The following is a 24,835-nucleotide window of genomic DNA, read 5'->3' as shown; positions in this document are numbered from 1 at the left end:
TAACTTTTTATTGAAATAAACTTATTTTAAGAAAAAGAATGTCAGATTAGCTACTGTATAATATAGGCTTTGTATATCTATTTTTCATTGAAAGACTATTGTTATATATATTATTCAAATTCATCAATGCATGCAAACGATATAACGGCTTAAAAATCGACGAGTAGGTGTATTGAAAACACAAATTAAACCATCAATAATAAAATTTGACCTCTACTCTTCCATTGTGGCAATTCTAAGTTAGCGTCTATAATAACGAGCAGCAGGAGTGTTTGTTGTTGGCACCATACAACATGGCCAATATGAAGCGTTATCTTGTAGCTGGAATGTGTTCCATGGTAAAGTTTTGTTTGTTTTGCATGAGAATAAATCTCAATATTGCTATAATCAAAATGGTTCCAAATTCTACCGAAAACAACGCGTTAAATGTCACTCTGACAACAAAGGCTACACGGTCTAAAATTATTTACAAAGAGGTAAGTTTAAAAATAAACTAACGTAACGTATAATTTATCAAATGAAGAAATTTATAGGATTTTACACAATGTATTTCCTTTTATTTTTTTCTTAAATTGTGAGTAGGTCTAAACTATGAAATTCCCTTTATTTGAGGTACGGTAATCTTGTCAAGGGTTAAACTTCCCTTCGAGAAATGTTTCTCCAAAAAGTGCGAGGATTGAGGATTGTATTAAAGCTTCAAATCATAATTAGTTATATTCATTAATTTGTTTATTTTGAATTAATGTTTTGTATGTTAATCCTATCGTCAATAACCTAGCATGTATCTAGCTAAACTAGGAAATGAGTACAAGATACGTTATAGAATCTAAACATCTGACAAAAGTGGGTACAAGCTATTGCGTGTTTTATCTAAAACGCCGTTTTTATATTTTATGTGTATAGTAACTGTAAATATGAATGAAATTGCACTGATTAGTCCACAAACGTTTTATTTAGCGACTTTTCTATTTTAAATTAATCTCCACAAGCATGATGGGTATACGTATCACAGAAGGATGACATGCGTGACCTTTTTAAACCAATTTTGTTATTGTCAATAGATACCAAGTTACGCCTGGAGTGAAGAAACACGTCAAATGATACTTAGTGCTGTTTACTATGGGTATAGCGTATCAGCACTTCTTGGAGGATTGGTGACGCACAGACTTGGTGGAAAACGAGTTATTCTATTTTCACTTTTTTCGTCAAGTATTCTTACAGCACTGATACCTTGGTCAGCTGGAGTTAGCACTGATCTTCTAATAGTTCTACGTGTTCTAGACGGCATGGCACAGGTTAGTATATAGACTTGCCTCAAGTCTATAGTTTTTTTTTTTCTCTTTTGTGGCGCAAACACCACTTTTATTCACATTCATATTATTTCATATTACATAAAATCGTATTATTTAACTTGTAAATGTCGTTACAGTTCATAAGTAACATTTTTACATATATGAATTCTGTATTACTCCTTTTTTCATTAATTTTCTTATATTTTGTTATACACTTGACAGGATCATCATTATCATCTATCTCGTTTTAAAATAGTTCACACATTTTCATTTGTTTGTTTTCATTTTACAACCCGGATTATACAATATATTTATATACATGATAAAAAAAAAACAATAATAGCTCAGTACCACCAGTAACCCGTATCACTGTAATTCCTTTTCGGTTAATCGTATCAAATTAGAATTTATATTATCATAATCTTATTTCTTAAAGCTACCCATTTTTCTATACTTGTTTCTTTATTGTTATATGTTTCACATTCAATGTTATATAACATATTGCTTTTAAATGAATTCCATAAAGATTTACCCACTGGCTTATTCAGTGCAGATAACATTTTTATTCTATAAATAGTAAATGCTGCAAAAGTGTAAATATAATCTATTAGCTTATCTCCCGTTCCTAGTATTAATTGTTTAAATGATATATTATTGTGATTTAAACTTACAAAGATACTAAGCATTTTCCTCCAATATTTCTGAATAAATCTACAACTAAAAAACAAATGATTTTCATTTTCAATTTCTCCACATTTGTCACACGTTTGTGTTTCCTTAACTTTCCACTGATACAGCCGTTTGTTGGTAGGCAGTATTCTATGTAACATCTTATAATTGAATTGTGCTAGTTTCTTATCTTTCATTTTACATACTTTCCGTAACCAAGAAGTTTTCCAATCAATGTTGTTATCATTGAAGTACTCTTCCCATTTTAGTTGTGACATTGGAATAATGAAATATTCTTTCACAAACCATGAGTATATTAGTTTGGTAGTATTAATCTCATACTTAGTCCCAACTACTTCATCATTATCATCACAATTGAAAATATCTACCTCCTTAATAATACGTTTCCATTGAATTGGTATTGCCTTAATAATGCACAAATACTCATTTAACCAGTTTGTTTTACATTGTAGTTTCACCAGTATTTCGTTCGATGTTAAAAAAGTGTTCTTATTAACAATGTCTTTAATACTGATAATGCCACTGTCAATCCAATGCTTGTAGAAAAGCGTTTTTTTTTTTAGTTTAACGTAGTGGTTTCCCCACAGTTGCTCATTCATTATATCGTTATAAGTTTCAGGGTTTTTTTTGAGATTCTGTTATAATTTATGTAGGCTTTTATCATATTTTTGTAAAACAGTGGAATTTTATCAGAATTAACATCAATAATGTTATAACATGACATATTAAGTAAAACATTAACATCACATATTTTTTTAATATAATACATTGGAATATTTTTCCATTTAGCACCATCATCATTCATAATTCTTTTTAACCAGCCACACATGAGTGCGTTAACATGAAGAGTAAAATCAGGCATTTTAATGCCTCCCATCTCAACATCACCAATTAGAGTTTTTCTTTTTATCTTTTCCTTTTTATTGTTCCAAATAAAATTATATATTAGATTTGTAACTTGTGTATATACATATTTTGGAACATCAGTGATATTTGCAGCATATGTTAATTTAGATAGTGCAAGACTTTTCAGGATTATTATTCTACCAAAAATTGAGAGATTTCTAGCATTCCATTGTTTTAAAGTCTTTTCTAGCTCTATTAATTTAACATCCCAGTTTTTTCTGGTACATTCTTCTGTATTATACCCTACATATATGCCTAAAATTTTGATCGGGTGTTTTACCCAATTTAATTCTAAAGGTCTATCTATTCTGTTCTTCCATTTACCAATCCAAAAAGCATTGGTTTTTTTTTTATTTAGTGTCATTCCAGATACTTCACAAAAACGTTCAATTACACTGACTGCTGACTTAATACTTTTGTCATTACCAACATACAAAACAGTATCATCGGCTAATTGGCTTATTCTAGCTTCTATGTTATTTTCATTATTTGGAAGTTTAATACCCTTATAGTCATCTTTGTTTCTTATTCTAGATGCCATTACTTCAACCACTAAAATGAATAACAGAGCAGATAGAGGACAACCTTGTCTAATACCTCTTTCCATTTTAAAATTGTTTGAAACCCAACCATTGTTAACTGTGACACATTCAACGTTATTGTATAATACTTTTACCCAGTTACTAAAGAACATTCCAAAGTTAAACTTTTCTAGAACATTGAACATAAAATCTCTACTAATAGAGTCAAAAGCCTTCTTAAAATCTACGGTAATTATTGCCCCTTCGATATCATTACACTCTGTATAATAAAGCAGGTCTTCTATTAACCGAATGTTTTCACCAGCGAAACGGCCTTTTATATAACCTTTTTGGTCTGAACTTACTATTGATTTAATAACCATTTTAAGTCTGTTACTTAATACATGTGCAAGAATTTTGTAATCGGTGTTTAAGAGGGTAATGGGACGCCAATTATTCAAATTTTCTCTTTCTCCATCCTTGAACAAAAGGGTGATTACACCTCGTTTTTGCGAAAAGGATAATTCTTGAGAATTATAACTTTCATTTAACGCATCGCAAATTAAATGTTTAATATTATTCCAAAAGAACACATAAAATTAAACACTTAGACCATCCGATCCAGGTGTTTTATTTTTTTCCATCATTGAAATGGCCTTTTTACATTCATCAATAGTGACGTAACCTTCACAATTTTCTTTTTCTATTTCTGAAAGCTTGTTTATAATAGAATTACAAAGGTATTTATTAATTTTTCCAGGGTTTATAACATTTTTTGCGTATAAACCTTCGAAATGTTGTATTTGTTCCTTTAAAATATCAATTGGGCTCGTTGCTAAGCTCCCATCTTTAGTAATTAAACTTTTTATGTGTTTCTTTTTACTTTTGGATCTTTCTAACCCAAGAAAGTATTTTGTATTCCGCTCGCCTTCCTCTATCCATTTTACTCTGGACCTAATTTGCGCGCCTTTTGCTTCTACATTATAAATGTTTTCAAGCTCTATTTTTTTGTTTTCAATTTTATTTTCAATGGTTATATCACAATTTTGAGTATTCATAATTGTTTCATTTAAGTTTTTTATTTGTTTTTGTAATTTTTCTTTCTTTTTATTCTGGTTTTTATTTTTTTGTTTTCCGTATGAAATTGAAAATTCTTTTATTTTTGTTTTTACAAGCTCCCATAACAAACTTGCACTTACAGGTTCTCTATTATTTTTTAGTATTGAAACATCAATTATTTTAATTACTAATTTTGTAAATGTTTCATCTTTCAGAAAGCTATTGTTGAACATCCATAAACCAGGACCGCGTTTTTTTTCATGCAAATCTATTTTAATTGATACCGCCTGGTGATCTGTGAGAATAGCTGGACGAATGTCACAGGCTAAAACGTCTCCATTTAAAAAGAGATCTTCTGATATTAACCAGTAATCCAGCCTACGGAAAATGTTGTTAAATCTCTTACGCCACGTAAATTGTCGCTTATTCATGTTTTTGGATCTCCAAATATCATTTAAATTTAAATTTTTCATTAGGTTTTTAATCGTAAAAACAGATTTATCAGACCTATTTGCGCTACCTTTTTGGTCAATGTCACTATTCATGATGCAATTCAGATCTCCACCTAGAATGATAGAATTACCCTTCCCTCCATCAAAGTCATTGTAACATTTGTGTATGGTCCTAAAGAATGCACTTCTATTTTTGCTTTCATTAGGAGCATAAATATTTATAATGTCCAATTTCTTTTCATTTATCATTAAATTAAGAAATATATATCTTCCATCAATATCAGTTAACTTTTTAACAATTTTGCATTCAAGACCTTTCAAGTCTATAGTTATTGTCTTTCTTATTTTAGTCCACCACTGGGTTTTTAAATTTTTGTCTGAAAATACAAGATTAAGCAGCATACGTATGAAACAATATTTTTCTTTTTGCTAACATTAAGTCAAACCTCCGTCTAGAACCTAGACTAAGGTTAGCATTTATTTCATAATTGATGCCATACTGTACTTCTTTTTAGCTTTCATTTACATTTAGACGCATGGCGTTATAGCGTTTATAGCATTTACAATTCACTGTAAGTTATGACCACAATATAACAATAACAATAAACCCAAAAGAAAACATTTACTTTCAGGGATTACACAATCCGGCAATGTTAATTATACTGGCAAACTGGTCTGTTGCACATGAACGAAGTACACTTGTATCCATTACCTATTCCGGTAAATATACTCTGATTAGTAATATAATGCGACCGTTAGCTTTCTTCAACGTAATTATACCACATGGCGATTATGTTCTTAATTTAGAAATAAATTTATACGATGTTTTTTTTTTAAATTCTGTTATTAAAGTTGGCCTTCTTTGTGACCGATATTTTCTTCATTCACTTCGATATTTCACACTAAATCGTTGAACGTTTTTTTATACAGGTGTGGCATTGGCTGAGATTATCTGTAACCCACTGTCCGGTTGGATTTGTTCTGCCTACAAACTCGGTGGATGGCCGTTGTCATTTTATACATACAGTAACTTGAACAATATTATTTTTGTATTTTACTTATTTTCATTTATTCTTTAAAGTGAACAAAACTATTATTAAAATGATTGGCAATTAAATTAAATTATATTTAGGTACATTTGGAGCTGTTACTGCAATATTATGCATTTTCCTAATTTACGAAAATCCTGATGAAGATCCGTATATATCGAGTAACGAGGTTGAATATTTGAAAAGTTTTGACACAACTGTTGGAGAGAAAAATAAGGTATTGTCCATAACGCTTAATAATACCACTGTCCGATTTCAATATAATTATTATACCTAATAGGTGTTACATGTTGAAAGCGCACCAATAACAAACACAAAAATATAAATTAAGATTATCATTATATTTTGTGCGAACTTGTAAGGTGAGTGAATCTGACAACAACGATATCAGCGCTTGCCTTATTTATCTGTCGAGACTTTGTCCAAGTACTTTCACTTGCACTGATGAAGGGCTGGCTAGTGTTGCCCCAAAGCTTCTGGCAGTTTTATTTTATGTATATTATAATATCATGGGTTTTTTCTTCATTTAGAAAATATCGGTTCCATGGTTAAGTATACTAAAATCGTCAGCTGTCTGGACGGTAGTCATTGCTTTCACTAGCAATGTTTTTGGTTTCTTTTTTATTATTACTGAAGCACCGATCTTTATCTCCGAAGTCTTAAAATTTGATGTAAAAACGGTAAGTGTATGAAGTATTTTTGCGAAATGAATACGAGTTGTCAGTGACAGTCACTGGTTGTTGCGGAACCGACTAATAAAAACTTATATAACCATATATATTTACAGATTGGGTGGCTAATGTCGATTCTAGGTATTGTGGAATGCTTATTTGCCCTGCTCTCTGGTGTATGTGCCGACTTCATTGTTCGCCGTGAATTGCTGACTATTTTGCCAACAAGGAAACTGATCGCAATTTGCAGTAAAATTTCTTAATTTCATGAAGTGATATTACAGTATAAGCCTCTTATTGAGTATTGTCAATCAGTATTAGACAATACAACATCCATATGAATGATAATAGGGAGCTTTCGATTTGCGACGACTGACTACCAAACTATTACGTTAATTCATTGTGCGCAAGTGAAAATATTGGGACGCGTGTCCTCATTCCTCACCTCGACATTTAAAGTTAGTTTATTAAAGTTAGATGTTTGTCTGAAGTTTCAAGCTGAAGTAGTATACGTATGAAACGCCATGTGCCAAAAATTTTTTTTTTTACTAATATTAGGTCAAAACTCGAATAGGCGACGACCGATGACACATCGATTGACCTGACCTAGCTTGGTCGTCGGTCGTCGCAAATCGAAAGCTCCCTATTAATAACTTGAATGAAATAAAAATACAGTAATGAACTTATACCTAGTTCTGAGTATCAAAAATATGAAATTATTTCCTCCAGATAGTTTGAATGAGCTTTCTACTTATGACTTGGTGGCTGGAAACTTATTTTGACACATAATGTATCATAATGTTTCAGAATTAGAATTCAAATCAAGAATGAGAATCATTTACTAATAAAATATTTCTCTTTCTCTATAGGTATGGGGTTATCTGCTTTCTTACTTATTTGTATAGGATTTTTCCAAGACAGTGCTATATTATGCCTGATTACGCTAATACTAGCATTCGGGTTACTAGGATGTTACAATACCTGTTTTATGGCGAACGTATTGGACATTACGAAGCATTATTCATCAGTGATCGTAGGAATCATGACATGTTTAGCAAGTTCTACTGGATTTATCGGGCCATCATTATTTGCTGCATTATTAAAGAAAAAAGTAAATTTGCAAATTATTGTATTAATCACTCTGTATTGCAGGATTACATTTTGTAACCCCTTTGGTTCCTATCCATTATAACCATTTTATTATTATTCATTTTCAGAACACAAATGATCAGTGGTACTTGATGTTTAAGATAATTGCGGGAATACAGTTGTTTGGACTGTTAATATTTTTGTTGTTTGCAAAAGCAGAGGAGCAGTTTCATTCCATCGAAGAAAACATATCCAAACAAGAAATGAAATCTTATAATTCTATAAACGATGCTTCCGCAGAAGTTGTTGATACTGAAGAGTGACTGTCGAGAAGGTTATTAAGTTTGTGGCCTAAAGAAAGTGTCTAAAATGAAGAGCACATGCTAGAAAAAAAATCTTAGTTGTATATAGTATATAAGCATATAATTGTTGGTGACTGCAGCCGTCTTCGTGTTTATTTAGGCTAAATTCTTCGAGTTCGTATTATTGAGAGACTTGGAAAGAAATCGACAATTGTTGGTCTTTGTTTTGTTTTGAAATCACTACATTAACAGAATAAGAATACCATGTGAATGAAGAATCAGCAAAAAGAGAATAGAACATTCATGAATTTGTATTAGAGCATTTATTACATAATATAATGCAATTAATAACGAGATACAATAACTTAGCAAACACAGACAGAAAAGAAAACAAACCCAAAGTATAAGATAAAATTATAAGAAACAACAAATTATTAGTTGAACTAATTGCATTCAAATTAAATTATAATTGTATTTTATAGATTTATAAAAAAATAAATGTGTATAAACATATCATCATAATTGTCTATAAGAAGAAATGTTAAAATAAATAATGTGTATAAACTAAACATAGGTTTTGGAGCTATTTAACTTTTTATTGAAATAAACTTATTTTAAGAATAAGAATGTCAGATTAGCTACTGTACAATATAGGCTTTGTATATCTATTTTTCATTGAAAGACTATTGTTATATATATTATTCAAATCCATCAATGCATGCAAACGATATAACGGCTTAAAAATCGACGAGTAGGTGTATTGAAAACACAAATTAAACCGTCAATAATAAAATTTGACCTCTACTCTTCCATTGTGGCAATTCTAAGTTAGCGTCTATAATAGCGAGCAGCAGGAGTGTTTGTTGTTGGCACCATACAACATCGCCAATATGAAGCGTTATCTTGTAGCTGGAATGTGTTCCATGGTAAAGTTTTGTTTGTATTGCATGAGAATAAATCTCAATATTGCTATAATCAAAATGGTTCCAAATTCTACCGAAAACAACGCGTTAAATGTCACTCTGACAACAAAGGCTACACGGTCTGAAATTATTTACAAAGAGGTAAGTTTAAAAATAAACTAACGTAACGTATAATTTATCAAATGAAGAAATTTTATAGGATTTTACACAATGTATTTCCTTTTATTTTTTTCTTAAATTGCGAGTAGGTCTAAACTAGGAAATTCCCTTTATTTGAGGTACGGTAATCTTGTAAAAGGTTAAACTTCCCTTCGAGAAATGTTTCTCCAAAAAGTGCGAGGATTGAGGATTGTATTAAAGCTTCAAATCATAATTAGTATTCATTAATTTGTTTATTTTGAATTAATGTTTTGTATGTTAATCCCATCGTCAATAACCTAGCATGTATCTAGCTAAAAAAAAAAAAAAAAAAAAAAAAAAAAGATACGTTATAGAATCTAAACATCTGACAAAAGTGGGTACAAGCTATTGCGTGTATAATCTAAAACGCCGTTTTTATATTTTATGTGTATAGTAACTGTAAATATGAATGAAATTGCAATGATTAGTCCACAAAAGTTTTATTTAGCGACTTTTCTATTTTAAATTAATCTCCACAAGCATGATGGGTATACGTATCACAGAAGGATGACATGCGTGACCTTTTTAAACCAATTTTGTTATTGTCAATAGATACCAAGTTACGCCTGGAGCGAAGAAACACGTCAAATGATACTTAGTGCTGTTTACTATGGGTATAGCGTATCAGCACTTCTTGGAGGATTGGTGACGCACAGACTTGGTGGAAAACGAGTTATTCTATTTTCACTTCTTTCGTCAAGTATTCTTACAGCACTGATACCTTGGTCAGCTGGAGTTAGCACTGATCTTCTAATAGTTCTACGTGTTCTAGACGGCATGGCACAGGTTAGTATAGACTTGTCTCAAGTCTATAGTTATTGTCTTTCTTATGTTAGTCCACCACTCGGTTTTTAAATTTTTGTCTGAAAATACAAGATTAAGCAGCATACGTATGAAACAATATTTTTCTTTTTGCTAACATTAAGTCAAACCTCCGTCTAGAACCTAGACTAAGGTTAGCATTTATTTCATAATTGATGCCATACTGTACTTCTTTTTAGCTTTCATTTACATTTAGACGCATGGCGTTATAGCGTTTATAGCATTTACAATTCACTGTAAGTTATGACCACAATATAACAATAACAATAAACCCAAAAGAAAACATTTACTTTCAGGGATTACACAATCCGGCAATGTTGATTATACTGGCAAACTGGTCTGTTGCACACGAACGAAGTACACTTGTATCCATTGCCTATTCCGGTAAATAGACATTAAAGCTTCTGATTAGTAATATAATGCGACCGTTAGCTTTCTTCAACGTAATTATACCACATGGCGATTATGTTCTTAATTTAGAAATAAATTTATACGATGTTTTTTTTTTTAAATTCTGTTATTAAAGTTGGCCTTCTTTGTGACCGATATTTTCTTCATTCACTTCGATATGGTTTCACACCAAATCGTTGAACGTTTTTTTTATACAGGTGTGGCATTGGCTGAGATTATCTGTAACCCACTGTCCGGTTGGATTTGTTCTGCCTACAAACTCGGTGGATGGCCGTTGTCATTTTATACATACAGTAACTTGAACAATATTATTTTTGTATTTTACTTATTTTCATTTATTCTTTAAAGTGAACAAAACTATTATTAAAATGATTGGCAATTGAATTAAATTATATTTAGGTACATTTGGAGCTGTTACTGCAATATTATGCATTTTCCTAATTTACGAAAATCCTGATGAAGATCCGTATATATCGAGTAACGAGGTTGAATATTTGAAAAGTTTTGACACAACTGTTGGAGAGAAAAATAAGGTATTGTCCATAACGCTTAATAATACCACTGTCCGATTTCAATAGTTATAATTATTATACCTAATAGGTGTTACATGTTGTAAGCACACCAATAACAAACACAAAAATATAAATTAAGATTATCATTATATTTTGTGCGAACTTGTAAGGTGAGTGAATCTGACAACGATATCAGCGCTTGCCTTATTTATCTATCGAGACTTTGTCCAAGTACTTTCACTTGCACTGACGAAGGGCTAGTGTTGCCCCAAAGCTTCTGGCAGTTTTACTTTATGTATCATGGGTTTTTTCTTCATTTAGAAAATATCGGCTCCATGGTTGAGTATACTAACATCGTCAGCTGTTTGGGCGGTAGTCATTGCTTTCAGTAGCAATGCTTTTGGTTTCTTTTTTATTATTACTGAAGCACCGATCTTTATCTCCGAAGTCTTAAAATTTGATGTAAAAACGGTAAGTGTATATAAAGTATTTTTGCGAAATGAATACGAGTCGTCAGTGACAGTCACTGGTTGTTGCGGAACCGACTAATAAAAACTTATATAACCATATATATTTACAGATTGGGTGGCTAATGTTGATTCTAGGTATTGTGGAATGCTTATTTGCCCTGCTCTCTGGTGTATGTGCCGACTTCATTGTTCGCCGTGAAATGCTGACTATTTTGCCAACAAGGAAACTGATCGCAATTTGCAGTAAAAGATCATTTCTTAATTTCATGAAGTGATATTACAGTATAAGCCTCTTATTGAGTATTGTCAATCAGTATTAGACAATACAACATCCATATGAATGATAATAGGGAGCTTTCGATTTGCGACGACCAACTACCAAACTATACGTCATGTTAATTCATTGTGCGCAAGAGAAAATATTGGGACGCGTGTCCTCATTCCTCACCTCGACATTTAAAGTTAGTTTATTAAAGTTAGATGTTTGTCTGAAGTTTCAAGCTGAAGTAGTATACGTATGAAACGCCATGTGCCAAAATATTTTTTTTTTACTAATATTAGGTCAAAACTCGAATAGGCGACGACCGACGACACATCGATTGACCTGACCTAGCTTGGTCGTCGGTCGTCGCAAATCGAAAGCTCCCTATATATTAATAACTTGAATGAAATAAAAATACAGTAATGAACTTATACCTAGTTCTGAGTATCAAAAATATGAAATTATTTCCTCCAGATATTTTGAATGAGCTTTCTACTTATGACTTGATGGCTGGAAACTTATTTTGACACATAATGTATCATAATGTTTCAGAATTAGAATTTAAATCAAGAATGAGAATCATTTACTAATATAATATTTCTCTTTCTCTATAGGTATGGGGTTATCTGCTTTCTTACTTATTTGTATAGGATTTTTCCAAGACAGTGCTATATTATGCCTGATTACGCTAATACTAGCATTCGGGTTACTAGGATGTTACAATACCTGTTTTATGGCGAACGTATTGGACATTACGAAGCATTATTCATCAGTGATCGTAGGAATCATGACATGTTTAGCAAGTTCTACTGGATTTATAGGGCCATCATTATTTGCTGCATTATTAAAGAAAAAAGTAAGTTTGCAAATTATTGTCTTAATCACTCTGTATTGCAGGATTACATTTTGTAACCCCTTTGGGGCCTATCCATTATCACCATTTTATTATTATTCATTTTCAGAACACAAATGATCAGTGGTACTTGATGTTTAAGATAATTGCGGGAATACAGTTGTTTGGACTGTTGATATTTTTGTTGTTTGCAAAAGCAGAGGAGCAGTTTCATTCCATCGAAGAAAACATATCCAAACAAGAAATGAAATCGTATGAAAGTATAAAAGATACTGAATAGTGAACTTATAATGAGTGATACGTTTAATCACCTTATATATTGATTAATCTGATAAGATATTACCATTATTAGTATTCCATCATTGTTACTTTAATTTCAAAGCCAACGGGATTGCTAAATTTGTTAACTATTTGACTTTAAATAGGCTACATTCAGTATTTCAAAACAAGAACCTATGTATATTTTTCATTCTGTTTTATTGTTTCAAGAAAATTTATTCTATTACAACAACAATTATTTCATCGTTTGAACATGTATTGTAAACAGACAAGAAACAACACAGTGTTCAATGTTAAACGGTAAAAAGTTAATATGAGTGTCGTATTTATTCTGAACACAATTTCGTTTAATTTCATTTCTTTTCATTTATTTCCTCAATACAGAAATATAACAAAACAAAAAACAAACTTCCGTGACGGTGACGGGATTAGGCCTAACAAAGAAAACAGAAGCAAACTGATTTGCTGTATAAACTTTCCGCCGTCACGGGTCACGGGTCCTTCAAGTGTCCTTAGTGTACTTCGCATATACTTCACCGAATTATTTGAAAGAATCGTATACTGCTTACTAATGAGCTAGCGCAATTACAAATATTATATATAGATGATATACACAAAGAATTAGTATTCCATCTTTGTTACTTTAATTCCAAAGCCAACGGGATTTCTAAATTTTTGTAGCGTTCCATTTAAAATAAATTGTGTTACAAAGAAATATTTTGGTTGTGAAGGTCGTTAAAGCCTGTTTTCCTGTCTACGTTAGTCGACGCTATCGTTAACAATAATCGGCGAATGGCGATCTTCTACGTAAACATTGAAATGTTAACGATTTACAGAAAAGGGTACTCGCTCGCTATCATTTCAACTTGATCGTTTTCAAACGATCGTCGTTGAACTGTAAAGCCTGTTTTCCTGTCGACAGGAAAACAGGCTTTATCAATCAACGACGATATCGTCGACTAACGTCGACAGAGAAGACAGGCTTTAATTCGTTGGCGCTAGAATTACTTCTTTACCAATTTTAACAATTAAGCTAACATCAAAACATTCAACAATGATGCCCTGCAACTCTGTAACTACTTTATGACTAAGCCTATTAAGTTCCTGGTCCGGATGGATTTACTCAATTTTAATTTAGTGGCAGAAACAACATTTAGTATGAAATTAAGGGTGTTGCCCGGGCCAGTAGGGCAACACCCCTGGGTCCGCCCCTGACATGATAAAGGCATCGCATGTGATATGAATTATATGCTGTATTACCAAATATTCCTATGATACCCCGGAAACTGTGGAGATACAGCACTGTGAATTGTCTTTTGAAACGTCCATTATTCAAATTCATTCAAGTAGACCGTAGGCTATACCAGTCGATCAATGGTATATCAAGGCTGCTAACCGGTAGACGTTATTCTAGAGATAATTTTTAAAAGAAATAACGAATAGGGTTGGATCCCGGATTGAATTGTCAGCGAAATAAGCGAAATTGCTAACATGAAGCGTTTTTTAGTAGCGGGAATGTGTTCCATGATAAAATTGTGTTTGCTATGCATGAGAGTCAATATAAATATTGCCATAATCGAAATGGTCCAAACTCAGAATTTGACCGAAGAAGACGCTTCAAATGTCACTTTGACAACAAAGGTAGGTTTCGAAGTCTAAACACATTGACACCAAGATTAGTTTTTTCTTTCATTTTAGTATTTTTTCAATAAGCATTGGGTTTTAATCCTCAGTTTTCCTTTTAATTGTTATATATACGTTTTTGCACATTTTGTCTTGACACTTCGCCTGTACCCGATCCCAGTTTATCTGCAAAGGGATCAATGCAACCAGTACCAAGTAAAGAGAGCATTGAAGAAAGAAACTTATCATATCATAGTAGGCCTATATATAATAACTTTAATTAAAGTTCTTTTTTTTGTAAATTAATCTCTATGATGGGTTAGGACGGCATAATCGATCTTGTTATTGTCAATATAGGTACCAACTTACGTCTGGGATAAAGAAACACGTCAAATGATACTTAGTGGTTTCTTCTATGGCTATACCATAGCACCCGTTCCCGGTGGATGGATCGCTTGTAGACTAGGTGGGAAACGAGTTAATCTATTTTCACTTATTTCGTCAAGTATTCTTACAGCACTGATACCTTGGTCAGCTGGAGTTAGCAGTAATCTTCTAATAGTTCTACGTGTACTAGACGGCATGGCACAGGTTAGTCTGAATAATCTACGTATAGTATTATTAATGAGTAATTGAAGTGCAATAAAATTCCATTTGAATATTATTGATTAACTCTTTTGGTTTAATAATGATAATAATAATAATAATGGTGGTAATAATAATGATGGTAATAATAATAATGCTTTTTAAATTATTTTTTTCTAGTTGTAGGCCTAAAAGTGCAATGAAAATCACTAATATTCATTGAATCAATGTTATTTTCTTTGTATGATGGGCATTGAAATTAAATTCCATCATACAAAGAAAATAACACCTGTATTTTAAGGTTCTTTTCGCAATGTTATAAGTTATAGTCATACTGCTATGAAGAAATAGCGGTAAACGTTAAGCGGAAAACAAAAATTAAAGATTATTATAATCTGTTATTTCTCAAATGACTCATGACTCAGATATTATGTGAACTATCAATATCTCTATGTTGTAATTTTGTTTATTTATTTTATATTTCCTTCATGTTGTAAGTAAGGTTGTGGAGGGGGGGGGGGTATTAGTGATAATCATGTACTGTATTTAAATTACATGTTGTACTTATATTTGGAGAAGAAGAGGGAAGGAATGAATGAGTTTATTAGATGTTACCGTATGTAGATTAAGTAAGATTATCTATGTTTTTGTCTATATTGTGCTTTCATTTATTATATATTGTTGGACGCACCTTCAAAATGTGAAGTGTGCCACTGTTACAAAAGTGAAGTTCCGAAAAAAATTATAAAATTATATACATATGGAAGACCGGAAAGGCGGTTGAGCGGAAACTTTTCTTTTCAGGGATTAAACAATGCGGCAACGGTGGTGTTACTGGGAAAGTGGGCTGTTCCACATGAACGAAGTACTCTTGTATCCATTGCTTTTTTTGGTAAATTACTTTCATTATCTTCTTTAAATGATTTGTTCATTTGCCCACAGTAACTCCGTGTTAATGGAGTTTCATTGATACATTTTACACGAATTATATAACTCCATAATGGGAATACCGCACGAACTGTTACCGGATATAGGGCCTAGGCCTAATTATAATATTATTTGATATTATCATATAGGCTGTAATGAAAGTCTACCTGATTCATTTTATAGTTTTTTTGTAAATTATATGAATTTTTGTATTGGATTACATAAAACGATTTTGAATCTAGACTAAGCCCAAATCAATCATGATGATTTAATGTCTGTGTGATACCCAATTCTTAAAGTATTATACGATTTTAATATTTGTTTCTATTCACTGTAACCATAGAGATTATAATATCTCTATGCTGTAACTTAATAGATATCACTGATTGTTTCGTAGGTTTGGCATTAGCTGAGGTCATCTCTAACCCTCTTTCTGCTTGGATTTGTTCTGCATACAATTGGCCATTATCATTTTATACATACAGTACGACCTATATACCTTTTAATTTTATTTTGTTTCACGCAGATTTTATAATAGACATATACATATACTATTCTGATCAAGAACTTTCCTGCAAACAATTCTTGTTTGTATTATGTTGTGTGCGGTAGTAACATCCACATTTTGTTTAACTTTAAAAACAAATCATTACTAAGCATACAATATATAATAAAAGAATAAAATATCCGTTATACAAACGATTTGTATGTTTGTGTTTGCAAGATCTTACCTTATTATTATAATAATATATTAATAATAACAACAACAACAAAAGTAACAGCAGCAGCAACAAACAACAACCGGCAACAGCCACCATCAAACAACCATAAATAACAACAAATAATAAATAATAATAATAAATAATAATACATAATAATTGAAATATTCACATTTTAATCCAGGTATATTTGGAGCTGTTGCTGCAATATTATGGGTTGTTTTGATTTACGAAACTCCTGAAAAAGATCCGTTTATATCGAGTAACGAGGTCGAATACTTAAAAGGTTTTGACACTGGAGATGGAGAGAATAAAGACAAGGTACCATAATACAATTTAAGATGTATTGTCCCCCATAGATATGAAAAATGAAAATGAATAAAATCAGATGTTGAATTGGTCATTTTTGTTAGTTCTAATAAGTTAATCACTTATCACCTATAAAATGACAAAAAGTTTTTTCAGATAAATAATTTGTTTTCGATCAAATTTTTGATTAAAATTAAATAACTATTACGACAATAAAATGACATATTCAAGAACAACAATTTGAAGAAAAAAATCTTTAACATAAATGCATATTATGCGTTCACTGCTATTACTGTTGTATCATACAATATGGTTTCACTTTATATGGCTAGATTTATAAGGCCTCACACAGATTGTAGTCAATCACTAAATCATTAATTTTTTGTGTTTTTTAAAGAACATATCGGTTCCATTGCTGAGTATAGTTAAATCGTCGGCTGTCTGGGCGATAGTCCTTGTTTACCTGGCTTATTGTTTTGGTTTTTATTTTATTATTACTGAAGCTCCGACATTTATCTCAGAAATATTTGGATTTGACTTAAAAACGGTAAGAGTATTACAGTAAGTAACGTATTTTGCTAAAATAAGTCGTGCTAATTCATTTGTTTTGCTTTTGTTTGTTTTTGTTTATATTTGTATGGACGCACCACCGTAAGGTGTGTGACGTCACTGATTCGAAAGTGAGTTATAACAATAAAATACTGAATACATGTCTACCAATGCATGGGCATGGATATAATAATATATAGTTGGACTTCTTATAATATTTAGACTGGATGGCTTATGTCGATTCTAGGTATTGCAGATTGCTTCTTTACTCTAACCTCTGGTGTATGTGCAGACTTCATCATTCGTCATAAATACTTAACTATTTTTCAAACAAGGAAACTGTTCGCATTTCTAGGTAAGTTTTCATAGAATTGTCGTGAACGGTTCTTGATTTTAACTGAATTCGAGTATTGAAATAGATTGAAATATATATTTAAATACTGGGTAACCTCTTCAGTCAAAGACTGGTCTCCCAGAGGGCCCAGTTATGATCAGTGGCTGTGATGTACAGTAGGCTACTAATACACCGGTGTAACCCCCTACTCGTCTCGAAATGTACTAGGTTCTTTAAAGTTCACACGAGCTAGATGTGTACACTGGACCTACGGTTTATAGTCCTTATCCGAGAAGACTCGTTCTACCACCAGAACCATGGAGTGAGTGAACCTCGAACCCCTGCCGATGTTATGGCTACGTATTTACGGTTCCACTGTCTTAACCGCTCGGCCACTCGCTCAATTAATAGTATCGTTATATAGTCATAGTATAAACGCTGTTGATTATGCTGTCAACGAATCAATTCATTATTAAAACTCGTAGATACCGTCCTAATGCATATTAAAAGAAATATAGAAACACAGTAAATCAATATTATGCATAATATTTGTTTATAGGTACTGGGTTATGTGCGTTTTTACTTATCTGTATGGACGTTTTCAAACATAGTGCTATATTATCTCTGATTACACTCATATTGGCATTTGGTACACTCGGATGTAATCATTCGAGTATCATGCCTAACATATTGGACATAACGAAGCATTATTCAGGGGTGATCATAGGAATCATGACAAGTGTAGGAAGTTGTTCTGGATTTGTTGGACCGACACTTATCGGTGCTTTAATAAGCAATAACGTAAGTTTGCTAATACTTTGCATAATACTATTATAAATTCAAAGAAATTAATGTATATAAGATAACAATCTGTAATACTTACATCATGATCTTTCATCATCAACTTTTTAACGATTTGAAAACTGAACGGATAACTCAACAGGCCTAATAATGATTGTCATAAACATTTCCATATATTCAGGCCTATTATTATAATCTATCATTACCATCATTATTTTCATGAAGAACACATACGGACAATGGTCTTTGATGTTTAAGATAATTGGTGGAATACAGTTATTTGGAGTGACGATATTTTTATTGTTTGCAAAAGCAGAGGAACAGTTTCATCATCCTAACAAAGAAAATATTTCAAAACAAGAAATGAAATCTTATAAAGCCATTGAAGATAACTAAGGTATTTAAAGACAATGTAAATCTACAATTTGTAAATGATCATAGGCATCTTGGTGTAATGCTTAATGCAAAACTCAAGTGGGATTCCCATATCCAATCTGTAATTAACAAAGCGTCTTTATCTTTAAATATGCTACGTCGTGTCAAACATATTCTACCTCGACAGGCTCTCTGTCACATTTACATATCACACGTTAGACCATTAATGGAATATGCAGCTCCTGTTTGGTGTAATATCCCAGATAAATTAAGTGATGAACTAGAAAATATCCAGATTTCTGCAGGTAGAATATGTACTGGTGCGTGGAAACATACAAGTCATAATGCATTAAGACAAGAATTAGGCTGGTTATCATTGGAAAAACGTAGACAATTTCTTAACCTAATACTGTTTTTTAAAATTATTCATAAGTTAACACCAGTGTATCTTTACTCCTTATTTAATTTTTCTGACAATATTGAAGTTTATAACTTGCGTAACATCCGAAATATAATAATTCCATTTTGTAAGACCACATCATATCGTTTATCTTTTGTCCCATCTATTATAACACATTGGAATGAGTTAAATAATGAAATAAAAAATTCCTCATTTCTTGTTGAGTTTAAAAAATTGCTACTGAAATCCAATTTGTTTGAAACAAAAAAACGTTCTTATTATGATACAGGTGATAAGAAGATTAACCAAATTCACACTAGAATCCGACTTGGTTTCAGCTGTCTCAATTCGCATTTATTCTTACATAGACTTCGGGACAATCCAAATTGTACTTGTGGCTTTAATGTTGAGAATCCGCTTCATTTCTTATGTTACTGCCCTAATTATAATACACAAAGAGATATTCTACTTGTAAGCGCTAACTCAATTATTGAGGATATCTTAGCCAAGGATTTTTCTTTAACATTTAATTTTACATTTTTAAGTGAAATTTTTATTTTTGGTTCCGATCTTCTTTCGAATTGTGAAAATGCTTTATTATTTTATTATGTACAACAATTTCTTGTTAATTCTGGAAGATTTAATTGATGTTTCTGTTAGTTGTTTTAAAATGTTGTATTTGTTAATCTGAGGCGCCTTGAAGCTAAGATGGTTCCATCTTGTAAGGCGCCTCTGTGTAATATACTGAATAAAAAAAAAAAAAAAAAAAAAGACAACGTTTTGGATTAAAATTGGACTGTGGTGTCAGATCATTTGAGTCGCGTTATGAACCAAGACTTTTTGATACAATTCTATACTGTACTTTATCATTATTATACTCGCGCTCCCCAGCTAACAATTATCCTGTCCGTTTAAAAGAAAATTCGGATTAAATTAGTAGAATGTGTTAATATCCCAAACAAAAAAGGAATGATAGGGCCTTTATGTCCATTAAAAAGTGTTTCTTATTTTAAAACGAGAAAGCATTCGTTTTTGTTTTCAGGACAGATTACGGACGTTATTTACGATGAGTGGTGGATAGGCAGGACGTTAAAATAACGGCAGAGGCGACCAGTTCCATTAAGAAACTAGCCGGGGCGGGTATATACTCGCATTATATCTGGCGTTCCACCACGGTCTCATTCGTCTCATTTGTTTTCTAAATTGAATTCAATAAATTTTCTTCTTCCTAAGCATCTGTGTAATTTTTTCATCCCAAATTCTGTTCGTCACTCGTAGGCCTACTGTACAAGAAACCAATCTAAGATCCATATACCAAAACATCACTAATTATTTTCAACATAACATAAGATTTTCCGGCTCCAATTTTTGGAATAATTTACCTTCTGACATCGACAACTCTATTTCAATAAAAAACGTTTTCTTCCAAACTTAAGAAATACCTTATTGCAAAGTATTGATCTTGTTATGTCCCTGTCCATACGTCCTGTATTTTGAATCCTATTTTCTTGAATTTTAAGTCCGTATTACCTGTGTCTGTACTATGTAAATAGGCTGGCCCGCCACAAGATTTCTATCTTCTTGGGCACTGCCTACTTCCTCTTATTGATAACTGTACACTTTTTTTTTTATCATCAATTGACTTGTTATATATTTTACTGGAATTTATTATGTTTACCTCATTTTCTTGAAGGAAGAAATAAATGTTAAATTGAATTGAATTGAATAGAAACAACAAGAAAATATTAATAGCGTCGCATCCATAACAAAACATTTAACTACAGTGTTATTAAATAAAATAGCAGCTGTAGCCTATTTAAAATGGGAGGATGCTATTACATGTGATAGTTGCATTTGATGATGCCTATAATGTTATACACTAAATTTGTATTGATTGATGATAATAATAAATTGATGATATAAATTGTACATTATAACAAATTTCAGTAAATATCATGGTAAATAATAGGCGTATATTATAAATTGTAGCAAATGATATAACATGTAATATCAGTATGGTAAATAGGCATACTGTAATTATTATATGGTGCAGGTGTTGGAAATTTATAATTAGCCTGTATAAGCCTACTTTTGGCCAATAAATTTGATAAGATAATGTAAATGCTGCAATTATATTAAACGAATAGGGGGCTAACGAAAATGTATTTTGCACAAAAAGTGGTATAGGAGGCTAGTAACAAAAAAAAGTTTCATGATGAGGCTCCGAGTACGCATGCGTGCATGTGCCAGACCATCGCGTATGAGGCCGGTTAAATAATGTCAAAAATCAAAAGTTTCCAACACACGCGAGGCTAGGCCTAGGCTAGGCCTGTTCAACTTCCGATCGAGAAACACGTTAGTAATAGTAGAATAAAACTGGCGGAATATTAGGACTATATAGTAGCAGTATTATTATTTTGTAGACGAAACAAGTAGTAGACTAGGCTGTGTCTGCTATTATATCAATCATTTAGGCCTACCAAGCCTAGGCCCTACTTTAAGTGTGTGCGGTCTGTTGATTCCGTAGTAAAGAGGGCGGTACTCTGCTGCTGAAGTGCTATTAAAAGGCATTCAATCAGGCCTATGCCTAGCCTGCAGTTGATCGAGAACAGTGGTTACTAAAATGGTACTGACAAAAAGTGCAAAAATCAGTATTAGTTGGTAAGTACATATGATATGATTAATTAATTAATATTTGCCAGTGTGTACTGTGTAGTGGTTTCCTTTCACAAAACATTACATTTTGAGTGAGCAAGGAAAGGACAAGGTAAAGGGAAAGCTTACCAAACTGTATAAATAAATTCATTGTTTCCTACCTGTTCTTCAAATGGCATGTTTTCTAGTTATTAAAAAAACAATCATGCACCTTTTTCTGTTTATTATATGGCACAGAGCCTTGGACAAGTACACATTCAGATAGAAAACTTTACATTCAACTAACATTTTCATCACCTAACTACTTTTATCATTTTAGGGCTGGTATTATAATTGTAGGGCTCACAAGCTTTGTTATGGCCAAACGGCAAGTTGATCGAAACCGGGTTGAGGTGATGAAAACAAAGGAAAGAATGAGGAATGCCAACCTCTATGCAGCTCATGATGAAAGCATACGATACAAATGAAACTTTAACATCAACTATTATAAAATGAGGTTATCATTAATTCAGTGAAATACACACTGCACTACACTATTTTTAAAGATGGTTATCTATAAATACATTCAAACTGCATTCACTGCCTGATTGGTCATATTGATTGCTGTGGCTGAATTTGATAACAGGATGCAGACATTTTAATCAGGATTAAACAGTATATATAAAAGCTCTGTCTACACTATCAAACTTGTTGTGACAAAACAATTTGATGTGCCCTTTATTATGTGGGCATAACAATATAACTGATGTAATATTACTGTCATATTTGGGCACATCACACTTTTTTTGTCAAACTAGTTTGATAATGTAGACAGAGCTGAAGTATGCAGGAATTTAAAATACATTTTTGTATACAATATATGATGATAAAATCTACATGTAATGTATATATAAACAACAAATAATGCCATAAAAATAAAACACAATGTAAAGTATACTTTTATTTTCAATAATTAATACTTTCTAAGAAGACTGTTTTCAACACATGGCAGAATCATAAACATCATGTTATATATTTAATTACTGTATACATTTATAATACGTGATATTTCTACTTTTAATTTGGGCAACATACAAATACAAACAAGATTTAATAATTATATAATTACTAACTATACATTACTATTCATACATGATTTTGAAAGTGCTATACTGCATTCTCAGATAAATATTCAAAGACTGTAACCTCGCAAAAAGTATACAGTTTATTTTATTAAAATGCTACACATTCTATGTAATAAAATCCATACTGTACATACAGTACTGTGATTTGAAATTACTGGAAAACATGATACTACAATAGTTATAAAAGTTGAAATATTTTTGTGGCAAGATTTTTTTAATAATTTAAGTTTTTTAAATTGCCACCAAATTATTATCTTGTTTATTTTAATTTGTGTTTCAAATCTGACTTTTGGAAAAGGTGAATACTTCTTTTCCATTTTGTTGCCCCAAAGTCTTTAATTAAAGTCATTCCACAACTATCAGTAAGGTAATTCTTTATCTGAACATCTACATCATTCCTTATCTTAATATGTGGCAACAGCTCAAAACCTTCGCAGCCCAACTTTGTAACTCTTCGTTCAGCATTACGGTAGCACCTCCATGGATGTGGTTCTATAAGGACAAACCTCGTCATGCTAGATATAATGTCTAAAAACTCCAGTAAACCAGTGTCGCCATTATTTAGATGGATCCACATGGTCAATGAGAAGCAACAAACAAGATCAAAGTGTTCTTTTCCGTGAGACTTTAGGAATGCTTTTAAATGTTTAACCCGTGTAGCTCCATCCATAAAGTTGAATGCCTGGTAAGCTATTTTGTCTGGAAACGGATTGTTTTGAAGTGCACGTTGAATTAATGTTTTATCAATGTCGCAACCAAGCATTGATATTTCTGGAGAATTTTCACTTTTGTTGATTGTAGCAGGTCTTTGTGTTAGGTTCTTGTACATCCCAACTGTCAAATCCTGAAAAGAGGTTGGTGCAAATAATTTCATAAATAACAGTAGTACAGTAGGTACATTAATTTCAATTTATTTCATATTAGTAATAGTATTACAGTATTTTTTTATTTGAATGGGCTGTGCCTATTTTATCCACAAGTTGGGTCCAGAAACAGAGTAATTAAGAGTGTATAGACAGAACACCACACACAACACACAATAAATAACCGTATACGGTATATATAATATTTGTAGTTTACGCTGATCCCTACTTACTACTCTACTACTAGCCTAGGCCCGCCCTTCTTAGGTTAGGAGCTTACCTAGTTTAGTTAAATTAGCCTAGTCTAGCCTACACACTCTATAGGGTAGGCCTAAGATAAGGGGCCCGGTGCTACTGCAGTTTCGCACCTCAGCCGCGCAGCTGGCGAATGTTTTTTGGGTAAGGGAAACTCAAAGAAGAGATTGTGGTAGACTAGCTAGCCTATAATACAAACTAACTTACCCCAGCATTACATCCAATATCCAGTATTAATATTCGAGTTGATTTATCATCGTTTGTCAAAGAAGTTAACAAACTGTCAGGAATTAATTTCAGTCTGTTCTGTGGTGGATTAAAGGAGTAATAATTAATAAAATTGCCAAATGGAGCGGCACCCGGCTGGAACGGCTTCGCCATTTTGTATTCATGGGCGCTGCCATTTTTAACCTTTTAGTCAAATTCTACTAAATGTTTATGTTAGATTTGTTCTAAATTCTACAATTTTAAATAAATTTTATATACAATAATTAATTATATATGAAAAAAAATATTTTTTTAAATGCTATATATCCAAAAAAGTTAAAGTTACAATTTAGCATTTGCTTAAAA

The 24,835-nt window shown here is 32.0% G+C and overlaps 4 protein-coding genes across 5 annotated transcripts; 3 read left to right on the top strand and 1 right to left on the bottom strand.

The window, feature by feature from the left end:
• The first annotated feature begins 238 nt into the window (after positions 1–238).
• On the top strand, positions 239–8,760 carry LOC140040509 (sialin-like). Its single transcript, XM_072086497.1, has 9 exons — positions 239–476; positions 1,062–1,295; positions 5,553–5,640; positions 5,851–5,946; positions 6,053–6,186; positions 6,500–6,649; positions 6,757–6,889; positions 7,510–7,751; positions 7,858–8,760. The coding sequence occupies exons 1-9, from the start codon at positions 294–296 to the stop codon at positions 8,050–8,052; spliced, it is 1,455 nt and encodes a 484-aa protein (XP_071942598.1). The 5' UTR covers positions 239–293; the 3' UTR covers positions 8,053–8,760.
• A 98-nt stretch (positions 8,761–8,858) lies between these two features.
• Positions 8,859–13,355, top strand: LOC140040510 (sialin-like). The gene is made up of 9 exons (XM_072086498.1): positions 8,859–9,095; positions 9,687–9,920; positions 10,253–10,340; positions 10,565–10,660; positions 10,767–10,900; positions 11,201–11,350; positions 11,460–11,592; positions 12,226–12,467; positions 12,574–13,355. Exons 1-9 carry the CDS (start codon positions 8,922–8,924, stop codon positions 12,742–12,744), a joined length of 1,422 nt encoding a protein of 473 aa, XP_071942599.1. The 5' UTR covers positions 8,859–8,921; the 3' UTR covers positions 12,745–13,355.
• Positions 13,356–14,064: 709 nt separating this feature from the next.
• On the top strand, positions 14,065–20,597 carry LOC140040507 (sialin-like). 2 transcript variants are annotated; one of them, XM_072086494.1, is made up of 10 exons: positions 14,065–14,384; positions 14,724–14,957; positions 15,756–15,843; positions 16,276–16,362; positions 16,782–16,918; positions 17,304–17,453; positions 17,678–17,810; positions 18,349–18,590; positions 18,849–18,987; positions 20,408–20,597. In XM_072086494.1, the coding sequence occupies exons 1-9, from the start codon at positions 14,235–14,237 to the stop codon at positions 18,984–18,986; spliced, it is 1,359 nt and encodes a 452-aa protein (XP_071942595.1). In that variant the 5' UTR covers positions 14,065–14,234; the 3' UTR covers position 18,987; positions 20,408–20,597. The 2 variants fall into 2 exon arrangements, with proteins under 2 accessions (XP_071942595.1, XP_071942594.1); XM_072086493.1 differs by having other exon boundaries at positions 14,074–14,384; positions 18,816–18,987.
• A 2,407-nt stretch (positions 20,598–23,004) lies between these two features.
• LOC140040508 (pre-miRNA 5'-monophosphate methyltransferase-like) lies at positions 23,005–24,667 on the bottom strand. The gene is made up of 2 exons (XM_072086495.1): positions 24,470–24,667; positions 23,005–23,988 (listed from the first exon to the last, which is right to left on the bottom strand). Exons 1-2 carry the CDS (start codon positions 24,641–24,643, stop codon positions 23,404–23,406), a joined length of 759 nt encoding a protein of 252 aa, XP_071942596.1. The 5' UTR covers positions 24,644–24,667; the 3' UTR covers positions 23,005–23,403.
• Positions 24,668–24,835: the final 168 nt, after the last annotated feature.

This window comes from Antedon mediterranea, chromosome 2, assembly GCF_964355755.1.
Source record: "Antedon mediterranea chromosome 2, ecAntMedi1.1, whole genome shotgun sequence".
In the NCBI taxonomy this organism is placed as follows: domain Eukaryota; kingdom Metazoa; phylum Echinodermata; class Crinoidea; order Comatulida; family Antedonidae; genus Antedon; species Antedon mediterranea.
Note: the sequence above shows the minus strand (reverse complement) of the source record. Positions and strands in the feature narration are given on the sequence as shown.